The 19,105-nt window shown below is 41.7% G+C and overlaps 1 protein-coding gene across 6 annotated transcripts in view; it reads left to right on the top strand.

The window, feature by feature from the left end:
* FBXW11 (F-box and WD repeat domain containing 11) overlaps positions 1-17,941 on the top strand; it is a 101,428-nt gene extending 83,487 nt beyond the window's left edge. For all 6 annotated transcript variants that reach the window (XM_019741225.3, XM_074313896.2, XM_019741238.3 and 3 more), the window contains 7 exons: positions 3,044-3,162; positions 5,045-5,294; positions 6,231-6,349; positions 8,173-8,283; positions 9,157-9,235; positions 10,287-10,472; positions 15,545-17,941. In XM_019741225.3, coding sequence (XP_019596784.1) covers positions 3,044-3,162; positions 5,045-5,294; positions 6,231-6,349; positions 8,173-8,283; positions 9,157-9,235; positions 10,287-10,448 — 840 coding nt within the window. In that variant the 3' untranslated portion in view covers positions 10,449-10,472; positions 15,545-17,941. The remainder of the gene's footprint in view (positions 1-3,043; positions 3,163-5,044; positions 5,295-6,230; positions 6,350-8,172; positions 8,284-9,156; positions 9,236-10,286; positions 10,473-15,544) is intronic.
* Positions 17,942-19,105: the final 1,164 nt, after the last annotated feature.

Here is a 19,105-nt window from a genome sequence, read left to right as displayed (position 1 = left end):
TCCAGTGGACCAGTTTTTTCTTTTATGAATCATCCTTTCGATGTCATAGCAAAGAAGTCTTTCACTGAACTTTTTGAATCTGTAAATTTATGTCTTTCATTCACCAAATTTCAGAAGTTGTGGCCATTACTTTTTCAAATAATTTTTTTTTGCACCAATTTCCTCTTTCCTTTTGAGACTCTAACTACATAAATATTTGGTACTGTCCCTCATTTTTTTTCAGTCTTTTTTTTCTTTTCATTTACTGGTAATTTCTATTAGTCTATCTTCAAATTGACTGAAGTTTTCATCTCTCATCTCTTATGCTATTGCTCCTCATTGAGTGAGTTTTTTATTTCAGATACTGTATTTTGTATTTTCTATTTCTCTGCTGAGAACGTCTCTCTTCTCATTTACATCAGGTATGTTTATCTTTACCATGGAGTGTAGTTACAATAACTGCTTTGAAGTCTTGGCCACAACAACCTCTGGGTGATCTCCAGCTTGTCTGGGTGGATTGTCTGTTCCCTTGAGAATTGATCACTTTTCTTGGTTTTTGTATGTTAAGTAAGTTTGGATTGTCTCTTGGACATGATAGACGTGATATTGTAAAGACTATGGTTCTGCTAAAGTCCTCAGGAGAATTTGTGTGAGTGCGTTTTTTAGCAGGTGGCTGACTGAGTTAGTTACGTTCGGGACACAAGTTCTGCCTTGACATCAACAGAGGGTGCTGGAGAGGCGAGGTGGGGATGACAAGGTTGGGGGTTTGTTCAAATGTCTTTTCTGCTTTTCAAAGCCTTGTACTCCTTTGGGTTTGTCTTGGGCTTGCACTGCTCAGAAGGTGGTCTGAGACTTCATCAGCAGCATTTTAAATACCAGTTCGCTTTTTACAACCTTCGTTATGCAGGCGCGGTCTATCCATTGTGTGCACAGCTCAAGCCATGTGTTGTGTGGCTTTTCATAGAGAATTAGGAGATCTCTCTTTCCACATCTTTCCTCTTGGGTTTCCCTAAGTCTCTCTTGCCCACAGGATTCCTTTGTACCTTTTCTTCAGGGCAGAGAAACGGGGTTTCTCTTGGAATTTTAGTTATCTGTGCCATTGCTCTGCAGTACATCTGCATGCCGAGGGCCTGTCTCGGATCAAAGCCATGTGAGAAAGGAGGGGAAAGGGCCCTCCACATATTCTTTGGCCCCCAAGGATTCCTTTTTCCTGTCTTTCTGTCCGGAAAGAGTGGTTTCTCTCAGAGTTTTGACTGCCAGTGCCGCTAGTTCACTGTGCAGTTCTCTGATCTGGACCCGCCTTTGGCCAAAGCCACAGTGGAAAGAAATGAGAAAACAAGCAAAAAGAATGATAAACACCCCCATGTGGATTGCGTCTTCATATTTTTACTCTTCCATGATCCACTTGCTCTTTGCTCCCTCCTCCCCTCACACTTTTCAAAGTCCTTGGCTAGTTGCTTTTGTATTTGTCTTGAGTTTTTAGTTATAATCAGCTAAGCAGAGAGTTTGTAGTGAACATTCTCCATCCTGCATCCTGGCCCTGTTTTCTATATTGTTTTACTTGGGGCGAGTTAAAGATGTTTTTGGGGTTTTTTTGCTTTTTTGTTTTTCATTTAAAAAAAAATACAAAATAGTGGAATTTCAGTAATTCAGATAACTTAGGGCAAACAGAACTCTGAATATATCGCATGTAAACAACCTGTTCCACTGGTTTCCTATATGTTTGACACATTTCCCAAAAGGTATTCTGTGGATATAAATCTAAAGGATGTTAGTTTGAAGAGCAATGCCCTTCAAACAAATTTAGAAAACACTGCATGCTGTGTATCTCCTTTGAAATTCATAGGGCACAGTAGCGCATAAAGGCTCTGAGAAGTCCTGCAGTAGAGACACCCAGTGTTTCCCAACTTCCAAAACACGTTTGGCCACAGAACTCTATTTCTATGTAACTTATCGATTTCCCTAACCTGTAGCTATAAATATACTCTAGAAAGAGTGACATATGTTGCTGTTTAGTCTTGGCAGTTCTTTAAGGAATAGATAAGGATGGTTTATAAGGACCTTGTCAAAGCATAGGCTGGCCATGAGCTTGCATTTCATTTACACTGGATGTGTTTCTAAAGAATTCTCTTAACGGCGGCGCACCCAGGTTTAAATTAAGTTACATTTGATTTATAAGACAGAGCACTAGAGCAGAAATGCACTTCAGAGAGAGCATCTCAACCTCTACATCCAGCCATCATTCCAGTGGTTGAAAACGTTTTGGGCTTCCTTCTGCATCAGTCCTTGGTCACTGGTCAGTCTTTCAAAATCACTGGTTCTACTAGGTCAGAAATTAAAAGCAAGCCTTGCTATTTTATAGAAAGTCCCTTAGCTGTCTATGGTACTGCAATATCTTGGCCGTTGGTAGTGAGCTTTAGGGACACTGCAAATTATGATACTCGTGCAAGGGCAGAGACAGTTCTACAGAATATATTTTAACCATCCAAAAGAAGGGAGAAAAGAGCATTGAGAGTACAAAACTAACTAGTATTAACATTTTGCTTCCTTTTAATCTATTTTTTCTTTTTAAAAATGTATACTTGTTATGTCAGTATATAGACGACTTTTATTATACTTTTTTAAAAAACACTGTAATAAAGAAAGCTTCATACTTTCTCATTAAAACTTGTATACGTCATAGTATACGTTGAAATTTTTCAGAAATGTTGAACATTTTTCAGTTAAAAATTTTTGTAAACAGAATGGATTGAGGGGTATGCATTTTTAAAGGCATTGTTTTCCAGAGGGTAAGCCAGTTCTTCTGGTAGAGTTTATTTTAAAATTCCCCTTATAAGGCTGTTAAGTATAATGAGTACAGTACTGAGGGGGCAGAGTAAACAAAATAGTACATCTATTCTGGAAGTTATTCAATATTGCTTCTTTTCATTTCCCACCTGTTTGATGTTTAACTCTTATTTACTGTAAGCAGTTTGTGTTATGTTACGATTCAGAAAATAAGGTGAGTCAAACATGTATCAGAACGTGAAATACTAAATCACTGTGGTTGGTCTTGTCTCAATAGATTTGGGATAAAACCAGTTTGGAATGTTTGAAAGTGTTGACGGGCCACACTGGCTCTGTCCTTTGCCTCCAGTATGACGAACGTGTCATTGTGACTGGCTCTTCAGACTCTACGGTGAGGTGAGTGATGTGACTTCACTGGTCTGCCACTCGTGTGCCTTCCAGGGGGAGACTGAGATTCACCTTTTGTGATGTGCACACACATGCACTTTGTGTGGTTTTGTAGGCTCTTTTTCAAAACGACTGTTGGTGTAGGTGCATTTGAGCTAAGTTGGTAGGAAAGCCCACTTTTGTTCAGGTCCTGTTCGCATTGCCCCATAGTATAGAGATGGCAACGTGCTTACCCATAAAAGCACATTGCCTGGAATTCGGCTAGCTGTCTCCTCCTGGAGACCATGCTCCGGAGCAGAGAAGAAGGCAGGTGTTCTAGGAGTGGAGGGCAGGAACCTACAGGTACCAGAAGAATCAGAACAGCTGTTGGCAGAGCCTTTTGAGGGCCACGGAGTGTGTGCTAGATGTTTTGTAGACTGTTATCCTATTGAATTCTCACATCAGCCTTTCTAAGTAGGGAGATGTTACCTTCTTTTTTTATAGATGTATTAGGGAACCGGGATCAGAGAGGTTAAGTAATTTGCTCAGAGTCACATAGTTAATTTTGAACCTTGAATTTACATTATTCAAGACTGACTTTATATTATGTCACCTTTCCAGTAATGGAGACACCAGTTTTCAGATGCCAGCCCTCGAGCAGAGTGATGAAGCTGGGAATGTCAATGTCCCCTACCGTGTTTCCCCGAAAATAAGACCTAGCCGGACAATCAGCTCTAATGCGTCTTTTGGAGCAAAAATTAATATAAGTCTCAGACTTATTTTATTATAAGACTAGGTCTTATATAATATAATATAATGTAAGGCCGGGTCTTATAAAATATAGTATAAGACTGGGTCTTATATTAATTTTTGCTCCAAAAGATGCATTAAAGCTGATTGTCTGTGTAGGTCTTATTTTCAGGGAAACACGGTAGTAGATGGGAAGCAGTGATGGCTGCTGGGAAGTTGAGAGTAGGAAGGAAGCACTATTGGGATCTACCCCTAAACCGCCAGAACACACAGTCCCAGTGGTTTTGGACTTCGGTGTAGTGAGGAGCTCATCACAGCCTGGAGATCATACAGTGAAGCCTCAGCTGGACTGCTGCTGGCGTGGGGAAGGCATGTCACATGGAGGGGCAGGCGACGGCTCTTTTAGGCTGAGTCGGAGGCTTGAAGAGGATTGTTTTACGGGCACACCTGAGGGATTGCGGTAGTCACCCTCATGCCTAGTGTCCTTTCCCTGACTCGGTGCTTCCAGGCTGCTACTTCTGCCATATGTCACCTCTCAGCCTTAGAAGCCCCAGTCTTTCCTCTGCGTGAACTTGTCCTCCTAGTAGGAGGTCTGGGTGACAGAAAGCTGACATGAAAGAGCTGCCCCTAAAAACCCTATGTCTCAAGATGAACCAATTGGGAGACACTGGCTTTGTCCACAAAGCAGTTGGGTAAATAGATGGGTATAGGGATTGACTCACAGTCCATAGATTCAGAGGCCTGTCAAAGGTCAAAAAGAACCTTAAGCCTGGAACTGTCCTCAGTTCCCCAGCCACCAACTCTCCTTCCCCCATCATCTCAAACTCCTTGCAAAGTCCACTTACTCGAAGAATCTTTTTTTTTTTTTTTTTTTTTGCTGTCAACACAAGCCTGCAAACACCATCCCTGAATCCCTGACTATTCAGTAAACCTAAAGCTGGGAAGTACCAGAATTGGCCTTCTTTTTTGAAACCATCCCAACACTTCTCAGCAAATAGAGAAATTGATTCGGTGGCTCCTTTTAAGCATATACTGAGGTGTCAGGTCCCATTCACCCAGTCCAGGTAAAGGCCACACCTCTTGCCAAGAATGGGCCCGGAGCACAGATGCCAGAACCTTTTCCTGGTTGTCTCCTAATTAGCACTGTGCTTTTGTCCTCTAGAGTCTGGGATGTGAACACAGGCGAGGTTCTGAACACGCTGATCCACCACAACGAGGCTGTGTTGCATCTGCGCTTCAGCAATGGCCTGATGGTCACCTGTTCCAAGGACCGTTCCATCGCTGTGTGGGACATGGCCTCTGCCACCGACATCACCCTGCGCCGCGTCCTGGTCGGCCACCGTGCTGCTGTGAATGTTGTGGACTTCGATGATAAGTACATCGTGTCTGCCTCTGGGGACAGGACCATCAAAGTAAGTCTGTCTGCAGTCAGACATGATTGCAAATATCTTCTTCCACCTTGTGGGTGGTTTTCACTTTCTTGATGGTGTTCTTTGAAATACAAAACAATTTTAATTTTGATGAAGTCCAGTTTATCAGTTTTTTTCTTTTTTCTTTTGTGCTTGTGCTTTTGTTGTCACATCTAAGAGACCATTGCCTCATCACGGTCACAAAGATTTACTCCTACGTTTTCTTCCAAGAGTTTTATAGATTCAGATCTTACAGTTAGGCCTTTGATCTATTTTGAATTAAATTTTCATACATACAGTGTGAGGTAGGGGTTCAACTTCATCCTTTTGCACATGGGACATCTCGTTATCCCGTCCAACCACAAGTGCAGCTAGTGAAATTATTCCGGGCACTGTGGTTGCTGTGTGTCTCCTTATTTGGCTTACAATATATTGTGTGTCTATGAACATCTACGTCTTGCAGATGGTTTCACAAAAAAGGGATTATTTATTCCACATTCATAATATTAGGAATGATGTGTCAAAACAAATGGAGCTGTTCAAGAAACTGTGCTGAAAAGAGGAGGATGTGAAAGGTGAAGCTTTTTCACATCAGTTACATTGAGTTTGACATATCAACTGGCACGAAATACAAATCTGGCCCGAACTCTTCCCTGTAGGCAAATGAATGTCTGAACCATCCCGGAGATAATCTCTTTAAGAAGATTTCAAGGCTTGGAGACTTCACAACTTCTTTCTGTGTTTCATTCCGGTTGCAGTACTCAGCAGCCTAGGAAATTTTATGCTGTCCAGCCTGGCCCCCTGCCTTCCAGCCCTATTTCATAATCAAGTATTTTGATCATTCCTAGAAGCTCTCTCTTTTTTTTTTTTTTAAGGTATATTGTGAGGGGACTTTTCTGCATTCGTTCTTAAAGAATATTGCTAATTTGTTATACACAGGTCTGGAGCACGAGTACCTGTGAATTTGTTCGGACTCTGAACGGGCACAAGCGAGGCATTGCCTGTCTCCAGTACAGGGACCGACTGGTTGTCAGTGGATCATCAGACAACACCATCAGGTGGGTAGAAGTCGGAGCGCCACCAGAGTTGGCCGCCTGATTTTTGCGTAGTGTTGACTCGTCTCCCGGTCCTGACGCTCAGAGATTCAGAGTGTTTGGAGGATGCTTCAGACAAGAAAACTTCAGGCAACTTTTATGAGTCTGTTTGGCTCTGCATTCTAAAGGGGGTAAACTGTGTATACGCTGCGTGTTCTTCCAAGATTCCCCCAGTGCACAGGGTTTTATAACCCAAGAGCACTTAATACCAGACCATCAGGACAGAAGAGGCTCCAGGTGGCTCTGCTTTCTCTTACCTGCGTGCTCTGGCTCCCTTCCTTCCTCACAGACGGGCGGGGACTTTATCTGTCTCTCCCAAGGTACCTGTTGGTCATTTATTTTAGTTCCCTTTTTTCTTCCCAACACTCAGTGTCCTTGCTTTTTAATAACTATGACTATCCTTAAACACTTTATATCTTATTAAGAACTTGCCTTAAATAGCTATTTAATTATCCCAAGTCATTTTCCCACTGTCCCAATATATGCTAGTAGCTTTTTTATAACCAAATTCCCTAATGTTTGGGCAGAATGAAGATTGGGCTCAAGATTATTTCAGAGAGGGAGGGAGGGAAGGAAGAAACGAAGGGAGGGAGTGGTGGAGGAAGGAAGGAAAGATGGAGCTGTAGCTGCTATAAATTTCCTTTATCATTTTAAGTTTTGAGATACTATAAAAATCAGTTTTGTACTTGCATCTTGGTTCTGTTGTATTACTTAGTATTTCAGCAATAAAACATGCCTTAACTTGTTCATTGGAGTTCTGAGGTTTTATAAAATAGTAATGTGTGTTGCTCTACAGTTTATTGACGGGAAGCCCTTTGGAGCCCTAGTGGCGGTGCCGAAGGACCATTCAGAGTAGATCAGAGAAGCCATCGTCACTGGCAGTCAGGAGATTTGCTGAGGGTGGTTGTGGTAAAACATTCATTAGCTGCATGATAGGAGCCACTGGTGGAGAGGCTAAGAAATGGTCATTGTAGCATTCATTTGCTAACTTGGTTTTATGCATATTTGCTGTGACCTCTTTTTGCAAGTAATGTAGAAAAATCAATAACAGGAAAAAGCTCTTTATTTCCAGAATTGTTATATAAGTCATATACAGAGAAAAGGCTGGATATAGTCAGTGGGCTTGTATTTCCAAGACTCTGCACATATCTAACGAGAGTCTCCCATCGTGACCTTGCAAACTGGACAACCCCGGTGTGCAGTGTATCTAGGAAGGGGTGTCCCTGAGCCTCATAGGAGAGGGGACCACCGTGCTGGTTCTGACCTCAGTGGGCCTCATGGGCTCGGCTAGAAGTATGTGGGGGGGGAAGCCGAACTCTGGCTGTCTGTGTTCCCCCCATGCCGCGGCCAGAACACACTTTTTCTCTTTTACTGCCTGCAGTCCCTAGCTCCCCCAGAAAAGTCCTTCCTAGACCATTTGGCTACATAGTTTCATCAACTCAAAGACATCAAGAGAATGTCTAGGAACTAAATATAATTGAAGTTTCCTGTTTGTTGACCTTATTTAAATAGTAACACACACGTGTGGTTTTTAAAAGTTTCAAACTACATGAAAGGAAATACAATGAAAAGTGAGGCTTCCTCCCAAGTTAGTGTTTAAAAACACACCAATGTCCTAAATGTACGTATGTATCTTTGGATGTGCATAGTGTGGACTTGGGAGTGAGATATTTAGAAATAAAGAATTCCAGAAGAGTGCAAAGCACATATGGGACAAATGTACAGAACTTGAGGGCCGTGTGGTCGTGTGTCGGAGTCATTTCACAGAGATCTCTTGTTCATTCAAGGCTCTGGGATATCGAATGTGGCGCCTGCCTGAGAGTTCTAGAGGGACATGAAGAATTGGTCCGATGCATCCGGTTTGACAACAAGAGGATTGTCAGCGGGGCCTATGATGGGTATGCATGCACCCCACATGTTCAAGTGCACCGCTGTAACCTTACCAGGACGGGGGACGTGCTGTGTGTTAGGCGGCTCGGTGTGCCAGGTCCCATGCTGGGACCTTCAGTGCGATGGTGGATGGCAGGTGTCAGCCCCGGAAAGACGAACTGCCATGCTCCAGACCCCACAGTAGCAGAGCCTCTGGGCTCCTCTACTTGTGCTTTGAACCGTTATTACAAACTCAGGGAAGGGCTTGGGTGTGCACGAATTCAGGTCTTTGCCCTAGCCCTTAACCCAGGCTTTCTTTCTTTTTTTTTTTTTTTTTTTTAATGAATTCATTGATAAATTTCTTTTCCCTTTTTGATGAATTGATCAAGTCCTCTTTTAAAAGCCTCACAACGTTTTAAACGAGCAAATGGCAACTGTAAACCCTTCAAGATGACCTTATATATACCTCACAAAGGGGTCAGTTGGTCTGTTTACATGCCTATTATTAACTTACAGCATTTGCTTAGTTGGAGAAAGGTATCCTTGGAATTTCACAGAGAGCCCTAGCTTCTGTCAGCCGCACCTAGTCAGCCCTGGAGAGGCCCTGATGAATGGACTTGGAGACAGACATTGTCAAGTCAGGAACTGAGTTAGATAACCTGAAGTTGTTTTCTTGTCTCCCTTCAAACAATATTTCTTCACAGTTTCAGCCATTCTGAGAATGTTTAGGTCCTTAGTTTTTCCAAAATCAAGCATAATCAGTGTAAAGAACTTGTAAAAACATAAGCATGTTCCCAAGAACTTTCATGATAGCCAGTTCAGATGCCTTCTGTCAAGGAAATGCTTGACAATATTTAAAATGTTAACTTTCCCACTAATTGCAATCTTCTTTTTCTTTCCAGGAAAATTAAAGTGTGGGATTTGCAAGCTGCTCTTGACCCTCGAGCCCCAGCCAGCACACTGTGTTTGCGCACCTTGGTGGTACGTGACCTGTTGAGACCGAAAGTGGTTCCCGGTGCTGGACGATGACCACCTACAGATAGACCCGCCTGGGTGCATCACTAGAAAGCTTGTGTCTTCAGAGAAACGCACTGTTCTATTCATTTTGTTTAGTCAAAATCAGAGCATTTTTGACATTTCCATTACAGCACGCTCCTTCCTCAGGAGCATTAATACAACTTACAATATGGAAGCAGCCTTCCTCGTTTATAGGTAGACTGGTTTTCTCATAGAGCACAAAGAATTCCCTTCCTCGCTCCTTGGGCGATTTCTTAACATGGGTATCTGGTTATGTTAGACTTTATAACACAGTACATTTTTGTATACATTTTGATGGAATTCTCCCTCGGTCTATATAGTCTCTGGATTATTGCTTTGACATAAAGGAATACTTTATATGTTAATGTTGTTTTTGCAACTCTACCAAGCTCATTATTTCTAATAGTCTGCTTGCTTTTGTTATATTTTTAAAGAGACCGGTGTTTGAAAATATTGATGGATTTTTCTTATTTTCAGTAGTTTTACCTTTTATTTCTGTATCTGCTTCTTGCATTGACCAGACCATGCAGAACTCTAGTTAGGGCCATTCTTGTTTTCTTGATTTTCATGGGAATGCTTCTAGTAATATTTCACCACGAGTTTTGATGTTGGCTGCGTTTTGAGATCGATAGTTACTCTTGGTCATGTTGAAAACACTACACTTCTGGTTCTAGTTCTTACAGTGTATCAAGAATGGGTATTAAATATTGTTGTTTGCCTTTCTAAGACCTTTGTGATTCGATCACATAGTTTTTCTTCTTTGACATATTAATGGGCCAGGATCTAGGATATAACATGTAATTAAAGAACAGGCCTAGAAGGAAAAGCAGAGTATTGTTTCCCAGGTTGATGGGCAAAAGCTCGGTAAGCTTTGCAGGGTTTTTAGGAAGCCTGGATAAGGACCTGCATTTTCAGCCTGTGCCAAGTCCCGGGTAGTAAGGTGTGAGGAATTGTAAAGGTCTCATTGTATTCATCAAGCTGTTATATTTCACAGGAACATTCTGGACGTGTGTTTCGGCTACAGTTTGATGAATTTCAAATCATCAGCAGCTCTCATGATGACACTATTTTGATTTGGGATTTCTTAAATGTGCCTCCCAGTGCCCAGAATGAGACCCGTTCTCCCTCCAGAACATACACTTACATCTCCAGATAACAGTCTGCACTTTACCCGTTTCAGGTGAGTACTTCCTCACTTTCAATTCTGCTGATTGAATTCACTTGACCTCTGGGGACATTTTGTGATTTGGTTTCCTTTCTTAGTGATAGGAACGAAGATGGTTGTTAGTCTTTGTTAGATGTGTCAACTTTACAGAGCGCTAATAGAAGGCTAGATCTTTACAGTCTCTTCAAAATGAGATCTAAATTGTAATCCTGGTGTATTGTGTGTTTTTGTATTGGCTGACAACTTGGTTCCTGTTTTTAAAAACTATTTTCCTAAATGGTTTCCCTGTCATACCTACCAATGTAACACCAGTAAACCCTTCAGTTTCTGTTTTGGGGTGCAAGAATCTCCTTTTTCTCTTAACTTTCCTGTCTTTCAATTCTATCTTTTATTTAAAAAAGAAAATCACCATCAACCAAACGTTCCAAATTACCTTCTCCCCCCATCACAATTCACCCACTACTACCATTCCTTAGAAGAGGATTCACACAAGGGTGTTTGTTGAGAGAGCTCCTAAAACGCGCTCCTCATCTGTTAGACACAGCAGGTGCTCTGGAAGCAAAGTCCTTTGCTCTGGCTACAGGAAGAGTGAGAGCCATGATAAGCATTGATGGTGGCCATGCTCTGATAACTAAGGGTGTCCAGCCTTGAGGACGAGAAGCCTTATTTGGCTGCATCCTAGGAACCGATGACCCTGCTCTTCTGGAGCAATATTCCCAACTCGGAGAATTTTGCAAGGGAGCCAGCGAATTCTGTGCACGTTAAACTTTGGAAGATTGAATAAATATTTTTGTACCTATTTGTTCTACTGTGTATATATGCATGTAAAGACTGGTTAATAAAATTCATTTTTATTTAAAAGCATTACTTAATACTCAGTGGCTTTTCATCATTATACACTTTCCTGTTCATTGAATATTAAAAAATGTAAGGAAAGTCAGTGGGTAGAATTGGGGATTTTTTTGATGAAAAGATGGGGAACCACTGCCTGATTTTTTGACCCCCTCACCACAGCAAGTTAAGAATAGTTTTTTTTACACTTTTACATATTTGAAAAAATTAAAAGAAGAATAATATTTCATGGAACGTGAAAATTATGTAAAATTTCAAATTCCAGTGTCCATAAATGAAGTTTTATTGGAATATAGCCATGCTCATTTTTATGTATTGTCTATGGCTGTTTTCATGCTTCAAGGGCAGGGTTGAATAGTTGTGACAGAGACCATATGGCCTGCGACATCTACAATGTTTACTCTCTGGCCCTTTTAAGAAAAAATGTGCTGACCTCTGGTCTTGTCTCCGTTCAGTCTATTCGTGATAAACCAAGGGTCTGCAGCAGGAATGGCAGAGGCTTTTTCTTCGTGCCAACTCAGTTTTATCAGTAGTGACTGGCTGGAGTGCTGCCTTTGGAAGGATTCTGGGATCCCAGGTGGACCCAAAAGGACTTACAGTGCCGTGATGAGTTGGCTGTATCTACCTGGCTGTAGGGGGCGGGCCGTAGTAGTGGCCTGTGAGCCACATCTGTAGGTGCTGCTCTGGTCTCAGGTGTGTTCCTGCCGCCTCTTAAGATGTAACCATGTCTCTTGTGCTTTCTCTCCAGAGAGATTCTTAGTAACTCAGTTGAGAAATCCATAAGGCAGAATTTTTATATTTATTGAACAGAATCTTCAAATAGACATAGGCAATTACAGAGGAAGAAGGCAAGAATCTCTTGATAGATTGTTCCTCCCCGTCTCAACCTTCTTTCCCAAAAAGCCTAAGGAAAGTAAAGGGAAGGAGGACTGGGCCCAAGGGAAAACTGATTTCCGTCGTGGTCTTTCTTCGCCCTTTTCAGCCAACCCTCCATCCTGCTACCACCCATCATCTTGGCCCTGCCTCTGCCATCCTCTGCTTCAGGGCCCTCTGTTGTCTTCAGGGTCAAGGCCGAACTACTTAGACAGGAGTTTCAGCATCTAGCTGTTACCTTCTGTCCTGTCTGCCACCACTCCTCCTCCCCAATATCCCCTTATTTCCTCCCCGAACTCCAGTGCTCCAACCAGGGTGAATTCTATTTCATTTCTTTAATGACACTTCAGTAGTGCAGCCCTCCACCACCTCCCTCTCGCTGCGTGTGTTATTAGAGCTTTGTAGACACTGCCACCCCTTCGCTTCGTCTGACTAAATTTATTGTTTGGTGTTACAGTGGTTGCACGCCTGTCTCCCTCACAGGCCGTGGAGCCCCTTTACTGTGTCCAGTGGAGGGGCGCCTCGTGTGTTAGAAGCGCTCGTTGACGTTTGTTGAGCAAGTGACACCCAGGGCCAACATGACGTGTTTGTGCTCTTTTTTCAAGGCCACGCATAAATTTGCCCATAAATAAATGTGTGTGAAACTACAGTGCACTCATGCAGTCACCTTCCGCAAACATAAAGATAATAACCCAGTAAAAAATGAAAACATGTTGTCTAAACTGGCGCAGCCAGCTACTGTGTATGTTCCCAACATAGGCAGGTACCTAGGTGCACACACCTCCCTCTGCCCTGCCCCTTTCACCTTCGCTATGCCTCCACTGTTGTTTAATCAATTTTATTGAGGTATGATCTGTGTGAAAATAGATCGTACCCATTTAAAGCGTACTGTTTGGTGAGTTTTTACAAATGTATACACCCCAGTGACTACCTCCACAATCGACATAAGAACATTTCTATCCCCCCAGAAAGTTCCCTCGTGTCACCTTTGGAATTGAGCTTCTGGAATGGACAGGCTCAGGGGAGTGGATGAGTCACAGAACACCCTAAGTGTACCTCTGTTGTGTCTTGGGCAGGTGTTTAAAGAGGCGCGTGATAAAATTCAAGACGTCCGTAATATGTTTGTCCCCCCTCTGGCGTATTTAATAGATGAATTGTAGAAATGTTCATCAATTGGACCGTTTTATATGTTTCTTAAAAGTGCCCCAAAACAAGATTCCTTTGGTTGAAATAATGATCAGCCACGCTGCTTCTCTCATTGGCTGTGTGGAAAGGACACTGGGCCTCTTCCAGGGCCCCCTCCCACCCGTTACAGGGACCCTAAGAACAGCTGCCTTGTTATGATCCACAGTTGTAAATCAGTGGAAAAACCTTATCTGCTTTTTAAGCAGCACAAGCAGTGAAACCTCCAATGTGTTTGTCTCTTCAAAGTGAATTACTTTTGACAACCTTGGCAGTCAACTTGATAGATTTTATTGCTCTTTTCCAAATACTTTTCATTTATTGTAACAGGAAAAAAAATTATTACCATGTGATACTGTAAGATTTATACATAATAAGAAACACTACCCTAATGATGATTTAACCTTGCAGTAAAATATTCACCCCGAAAATATTAGGAAGAGTATTTCTGTGTCAGGAAACTTAGCAATAGATTTATTTGCTGAATCATTTTTTTTAATTACTAGCTCCTAAGAGCTATATATACAGTAGTTCTCATCTTTCTTAAAGGAAGGTGATATAAGATCATTATTGGGAAATTAGGGAAAAAAACAAGATAAGCCAAAAGAAGAAAATAAACTCCAATTCATGGTTTCACCATTGTTAACTCCTTTGTATATAACCTTTCAGGCTTTTAAGCATATGTTTGATAACACACATGTTTTAAAATGTTTTATTTCTCTTCGTGGTGAAATTGGTCCATATTAATAATGTCAGTTTAGCCTCAGTTGTCACTCTTAATGGTAAAATAATATTTGGTTGTTTGGATATGTCCTGTCAGATGTTTATGTTTCCCCGCCACCTGTTAGCTATTCTAAAACATGTTACTGATCGTTTTTTGTGTTTTGTTTTTTTAGCTTAATCTTTGCCCATCCCTTTATTAGCTCTGGACAGAATTGTGGAAATGCCTAGAGTGTGTGGGTTAAAAGTTGTGACGTTTGTAGACTTGTGATCCATAGCGTCACGGTGCCTCCAGAAGAGCTAAATCAGCTTCCATTCCCACCAGCAGCATTTGGGAGGACCTATTGTTATCGCTGGGTGTTCCTGTTTTAAAAATAAGTCAGCTACTCTTAAATATCCTTTATGGGATAACAGTGGCAAATGAAGTTGAATCTTTGTTAAACTCATTGAGAAGCCTTATTTGGGTTCTTGATCCTTATGAAAATTGACAACGTTTTAGGAAAGTTGCCTTTAAAAAAGCATACAAGCGTTTTAAAAAAAAATCTCTCCTTACCTCCTCCCTGCCAGTAGAATTGTAGACCTGAGGGTGACTTAGATCTTCTAGGCCAGTGATTTAGTGCAGTGGTTGGAAAGGGTTGTGATGCATTAGTTATCGTGAAATCATTTTAATGGAATTTGAGTTTGTTGTGATAAAATTTAGAATAGAAAATGTCAGCCCACGTTGTACATAGTAATGAGAAGTATTGTTTCACGAATGTTCTGCTTAGGGGTGTATGTGCATGTGTGTATTATATTTAGGTACACGGATGAATGTAGAGACTGATTGAAATGTGTACCTGACTCATTCACGATCCAAAAACTATGGACCATTCAGTAGCCTTTTCCTCTACACTGTGTTGTCCTGTTATGAATGACTTATTTCAAAAAGAAGTAATTTCTGATGATTAGCATTCTATTTAGAATGGACACTTTATTTACTAGCTTTGCATATTTCTGTCTCATGACAGTGAGTGCTCTCAGGAGGAGATGAGACAGGCCATTCTAGGCTCTGGATATCAAAACATTATTCTAAATATAGAATCTGATATTAAGCATATTTTGTTATGTGCATAATTTTTAGCAGCAGTGCTCAAAGATGGTGGGTCATAGGGTCAGGCATTGTTTTGAATCCCTCTCTCACTTAATGACTAATGCTTTGAACTGAGACTTAGTTGTCTTGTTTGTGACGTGAGTATAATAGTTTCTACCTCATAAGTTTGTTGTGAGGTTTAAATAAAATGATGCCTGGTATATAGTGCGTTCAAAACAACTTGCAGCTTCTAGTTTTGATGCTAACTATTTGAAAAGCAGTAATGTGTTATGCGTGCTCAGGAACGTGACATCTCCACGTCTAACCAGAATATCCATCCATACTCCCTTTGGTGGTTTTTTTTTTTTTCCTTTTGTTTTTTTTCCTTCAGGGTTTCCTAGTCTTGAACTACTGGCTACATGGCTACCAAATGCCTAAGGGAGTTCTTCACAGCTGAGTTATGAAGCTGGAATTGGTTCTAGACGCTGGGTAGATGCAAAGCAGCCTAACTCTTCAAGTACCGACATTTCTCACCTCCGGTTCCGGCCTCCACTCTGAGAAGGATACCTTAGCTTCACTGACTACAAACAAGTAGGACAGAAGACCATTTTCTCCCCCAACAGTGAAAAAGATCTAATGCTTCACGTGTAAAGTATGCATATAAAAGGAACGTACAGTCTATTTCCCAGAAGTAAATCGATAGTCAAGAGAAGACTTGGCCTCTAATTTATATGCTTTGCACTTTGGTCTGATACTAAGAAACAGCATCTTCGGTGAAATTTTGGGTGCCAAACACCTACCCAGAATGTCCGGGGCTTTCCTTTTCAGAAGTTAGTGTTCTCCTTTTGACTGTCCACATCGTGCTGATTCTGCCTTGTGTTAGGAACATGTTGGACAATGGAAAATTCTTCTGGATTGTTTTAATAATATTTTTTGGATTACACTTCCTTTCTGTACCATTTCATTTAATTTAAAGGACTATAATCCAGGTTATATTATCTCCCAACAGGTAATATAGCTCTTTTCTTTTATTAACTGTTCTCTGTACCCAGACCATCTCCTGATGTTTTGTAGAGTAACACCTTTACACATGGGCTTGCCTCCTAATTTAAAATACTGTATCCGCATGTAGATATAATGTACATAACAGTGTAACCTCAAGGTGGCTGGAGTCAGGGCCCCCGTGCCAGAGACACTAATACAGAGTGTGTTCACACTTGGCCATGGGCCGGCTCGAGAACCGATACCAGGGTTGACGTGGATTACCTAGAACCCTTCCTGCAGTATTCATATGGTGTTTTTATTTTGTCATTGTCATTGTCATTGTGTGTGTGTGTATGTATGTGTGTGTGTGTGGTGTGTTTTAATGGGAATCTTGTTTTAAAATGTAATTTCTAGAGTTTAACACAGAATGTTTTATTTGTTGTGCAGTATATACAATAGAGAGGTACCTTACAATTTTTTTTTTGTTCTTTTCCTCGTAAGTCCTCCTGAGTACTAGTGGTCACTCCCCATAGTATTCATTTGACTTCACTGTCCCAAATCATTATTCTGTGCGTTAGTAAGTAACCCTGGGGAGGGAGAACAACAAGGCCCTACCGACTGGGTTTCCTGGCTCTAGAATGCCCCCCCGGCCTGTCACACTGGTCACAGGCCCTGCTTGCATGCTGGAGCCCGGGTACCAGGCTGGGCTGGTTCTGAGGCCCACCTTGAGCAGAAGGGTCCTCCTACGCGGTGCGGAGCCCCCAGCTTGTGAATCCCATCCTGTCGTCCTCTGCTGTCATCTGCTGCTGGGGCCCTGGCAGGTTCTCAGAGCCCCCAAGTGCTCGGCAGCCCGAATGTGTGCATGGCACCGGCATGGGGGCCTGGCGTGGGAAGGACTTTGGCATCCGGCCGCTGGCGCTCCCTTTCCCTTGTTCAATATTAGGTTTGATTTGCCCCTTGCCATTGTTTCCAAAGATCAAAGAATGTCAATAACATTTTAAAGGACCAATAAGAACCTCCTGTTAATTAAACCTCTTCCCGTGGAAGCACACTCTACTACTCAAGGGAAGGTCCCTGGGCTCTGTTTGTCCTTTGCATTGAGAACGGTGTGGGGATCAATGTGTGTGTATGTGGTTTGTTGATCAGCTTGGCTTTGCTTTTCCCCTTTTTTAAAGAAATACATCCTTCCCTCCATGTTACTAAATTAATTTCTATTTTTTGAGAAGTTGAGTCTCAAGGTGTAAAAAAAAGAAGCCTCCATTCATAAGGTAGATGTTGTAAGCTTGACAGCAGTTGTGAAAGTGATGTGACTTGACCACTCTTCATCTTACCGTTTCACTAGCAAACTGCTTCGGAGCGCCCGGGGGAGGGGCGGGGTGGGGCGGAGGCGATCTTCTGAACGAATGGACTTTTTGTTGTTGGTTTTGCATGTTTCATATAAAAGTTCTTGTTCCTTGGGCGATCATAGCCTTGGAATATGCACACAACCTTTGAATTGTGCCTACTAAGTTATAGCAGGGGACTTCGGCACCCAAGGAATTCTGACTTTCTGGGATTATAGTAGTAATTCCCAGCCATACTCTGGACTTTATTTTGCTAACCATAATTGAGCAACTGTAAATTACTGCTATATTAATGTTTTAAAGCACTGGGATAGTCTAATTCTAACTTGTAATTATGTTTGCCAATTATCTGTTTGAAATTAATTTGTGTCTGAACAGCTATTGAAACTGTTAAATTGTACAGATATTATTCATGACAGCTTTGTACTGTGGAATGTGCTTAATAAAAAACAAAAAGTTGACCTCTGTCCAATAAATTGCTAAGTAATGTCTACAGATCAAGTATGAGCGTTATACAGCCCATCGAATCCGCCTTCACGCAATTGTTACTTCAGCTACTAATTCAAAGCCAATAATACCCTTAATAAAGTGTTGCAATACTCTGATGTTCTGTTAAGACATTTTTCAAAAAAAAAATCTGTCATGTGCTATTAGCAATTAAGTGACATACAATTAAAGTTTATAGATTTAAAAAAATCATCTGCTCTGTAAACAGGTTGAAAGCAAACTGCTTTTGGCCTGTGAGAACTTCGTGTGAAATCATGCCCGTCCATGCCCTGGGGTTTTTTGCTGAAAACTAACCTTATCCTCAGGCACTGGGGCTAGTTCAGAACTCTTCCCTCCAAATTTGCTTCCCACAAGTACCGCACTGCTTCACAAGTTACTGTAAAGATAGGAAAGTGGCCCCTTAAATGTCCCCTGTGGCTCCATGTGAGTTTACTTCTGGTACTTGGTGATGGAGAGGTGAAAAGTGCATCTGCAGCTGGTCCCCTTACACATGGGACACGGAATTGCTCCTTTTCACGTTTGCAGCTTCACACATCGCTGGTTGAGTGCTAAAACAGGAAGAATACAGTCAGTATTTGCAGGATTCTGCTCGGAAGTCTTGAGAAGTAGCAAGTCTTCTGGATAACTAGAGTTCCCCCCATTAATCAACTGAATTGGTAATGTGGACTCTAGGGATGAAATTTGAGTATTTCTTATACAGTACTGCCCCCACCCTTTTTTCTTGTAAAAAGAAAAAAGTTTTAAAAATATGTAACGTGCATATGGTTAAGAAAATCAATTTGGAAACCCTAAAAAGATGGGCAGAAAGTGATTCTCCCGTTTGCCCTTGACTTTCAGTCCTCCCATCATTGTTAATTTCCCATATCCTATGATGGATAATACTGTGTACAGAAGAGGGTGTGTATGCATATATGCGCGTGTGTGTATATATATCTGCGTACACAGCTGAATAAGTCATGGTGCATCCTTGCGGTGCACACACATCGTGCCCCCCACATTTTAACATTACTCGTGGCAGCATGCTGTGTGCTGTGCTGCACCTTGCTTTTTCATCTGATACTCTTTAGTCCAAGTCATTCTACCTCATTCTTGCTCCTGGCTGCACGGGATTTGGTTAG

This window comes from Rhinolophus sinicus, chromosome 5, assembly GCF_057876585.1.
Source record: "Rhinolophus sinicus isolate RSI-liver-muscle chromosome 5, RSI-T2T, whole genome shotgun sequence".
NCBI classification, from domain to species: Eukaryota; Metazoa; Chordata; class Mammalia; order Chiroptera; family Rhinolophidae; genus Rhinolophus; species Rhinolophus sinicus.
Note: the sequence above shows the minus strand (reverse complement) of the source record. Positions and strands in the feature narration are given on the sequence as shown.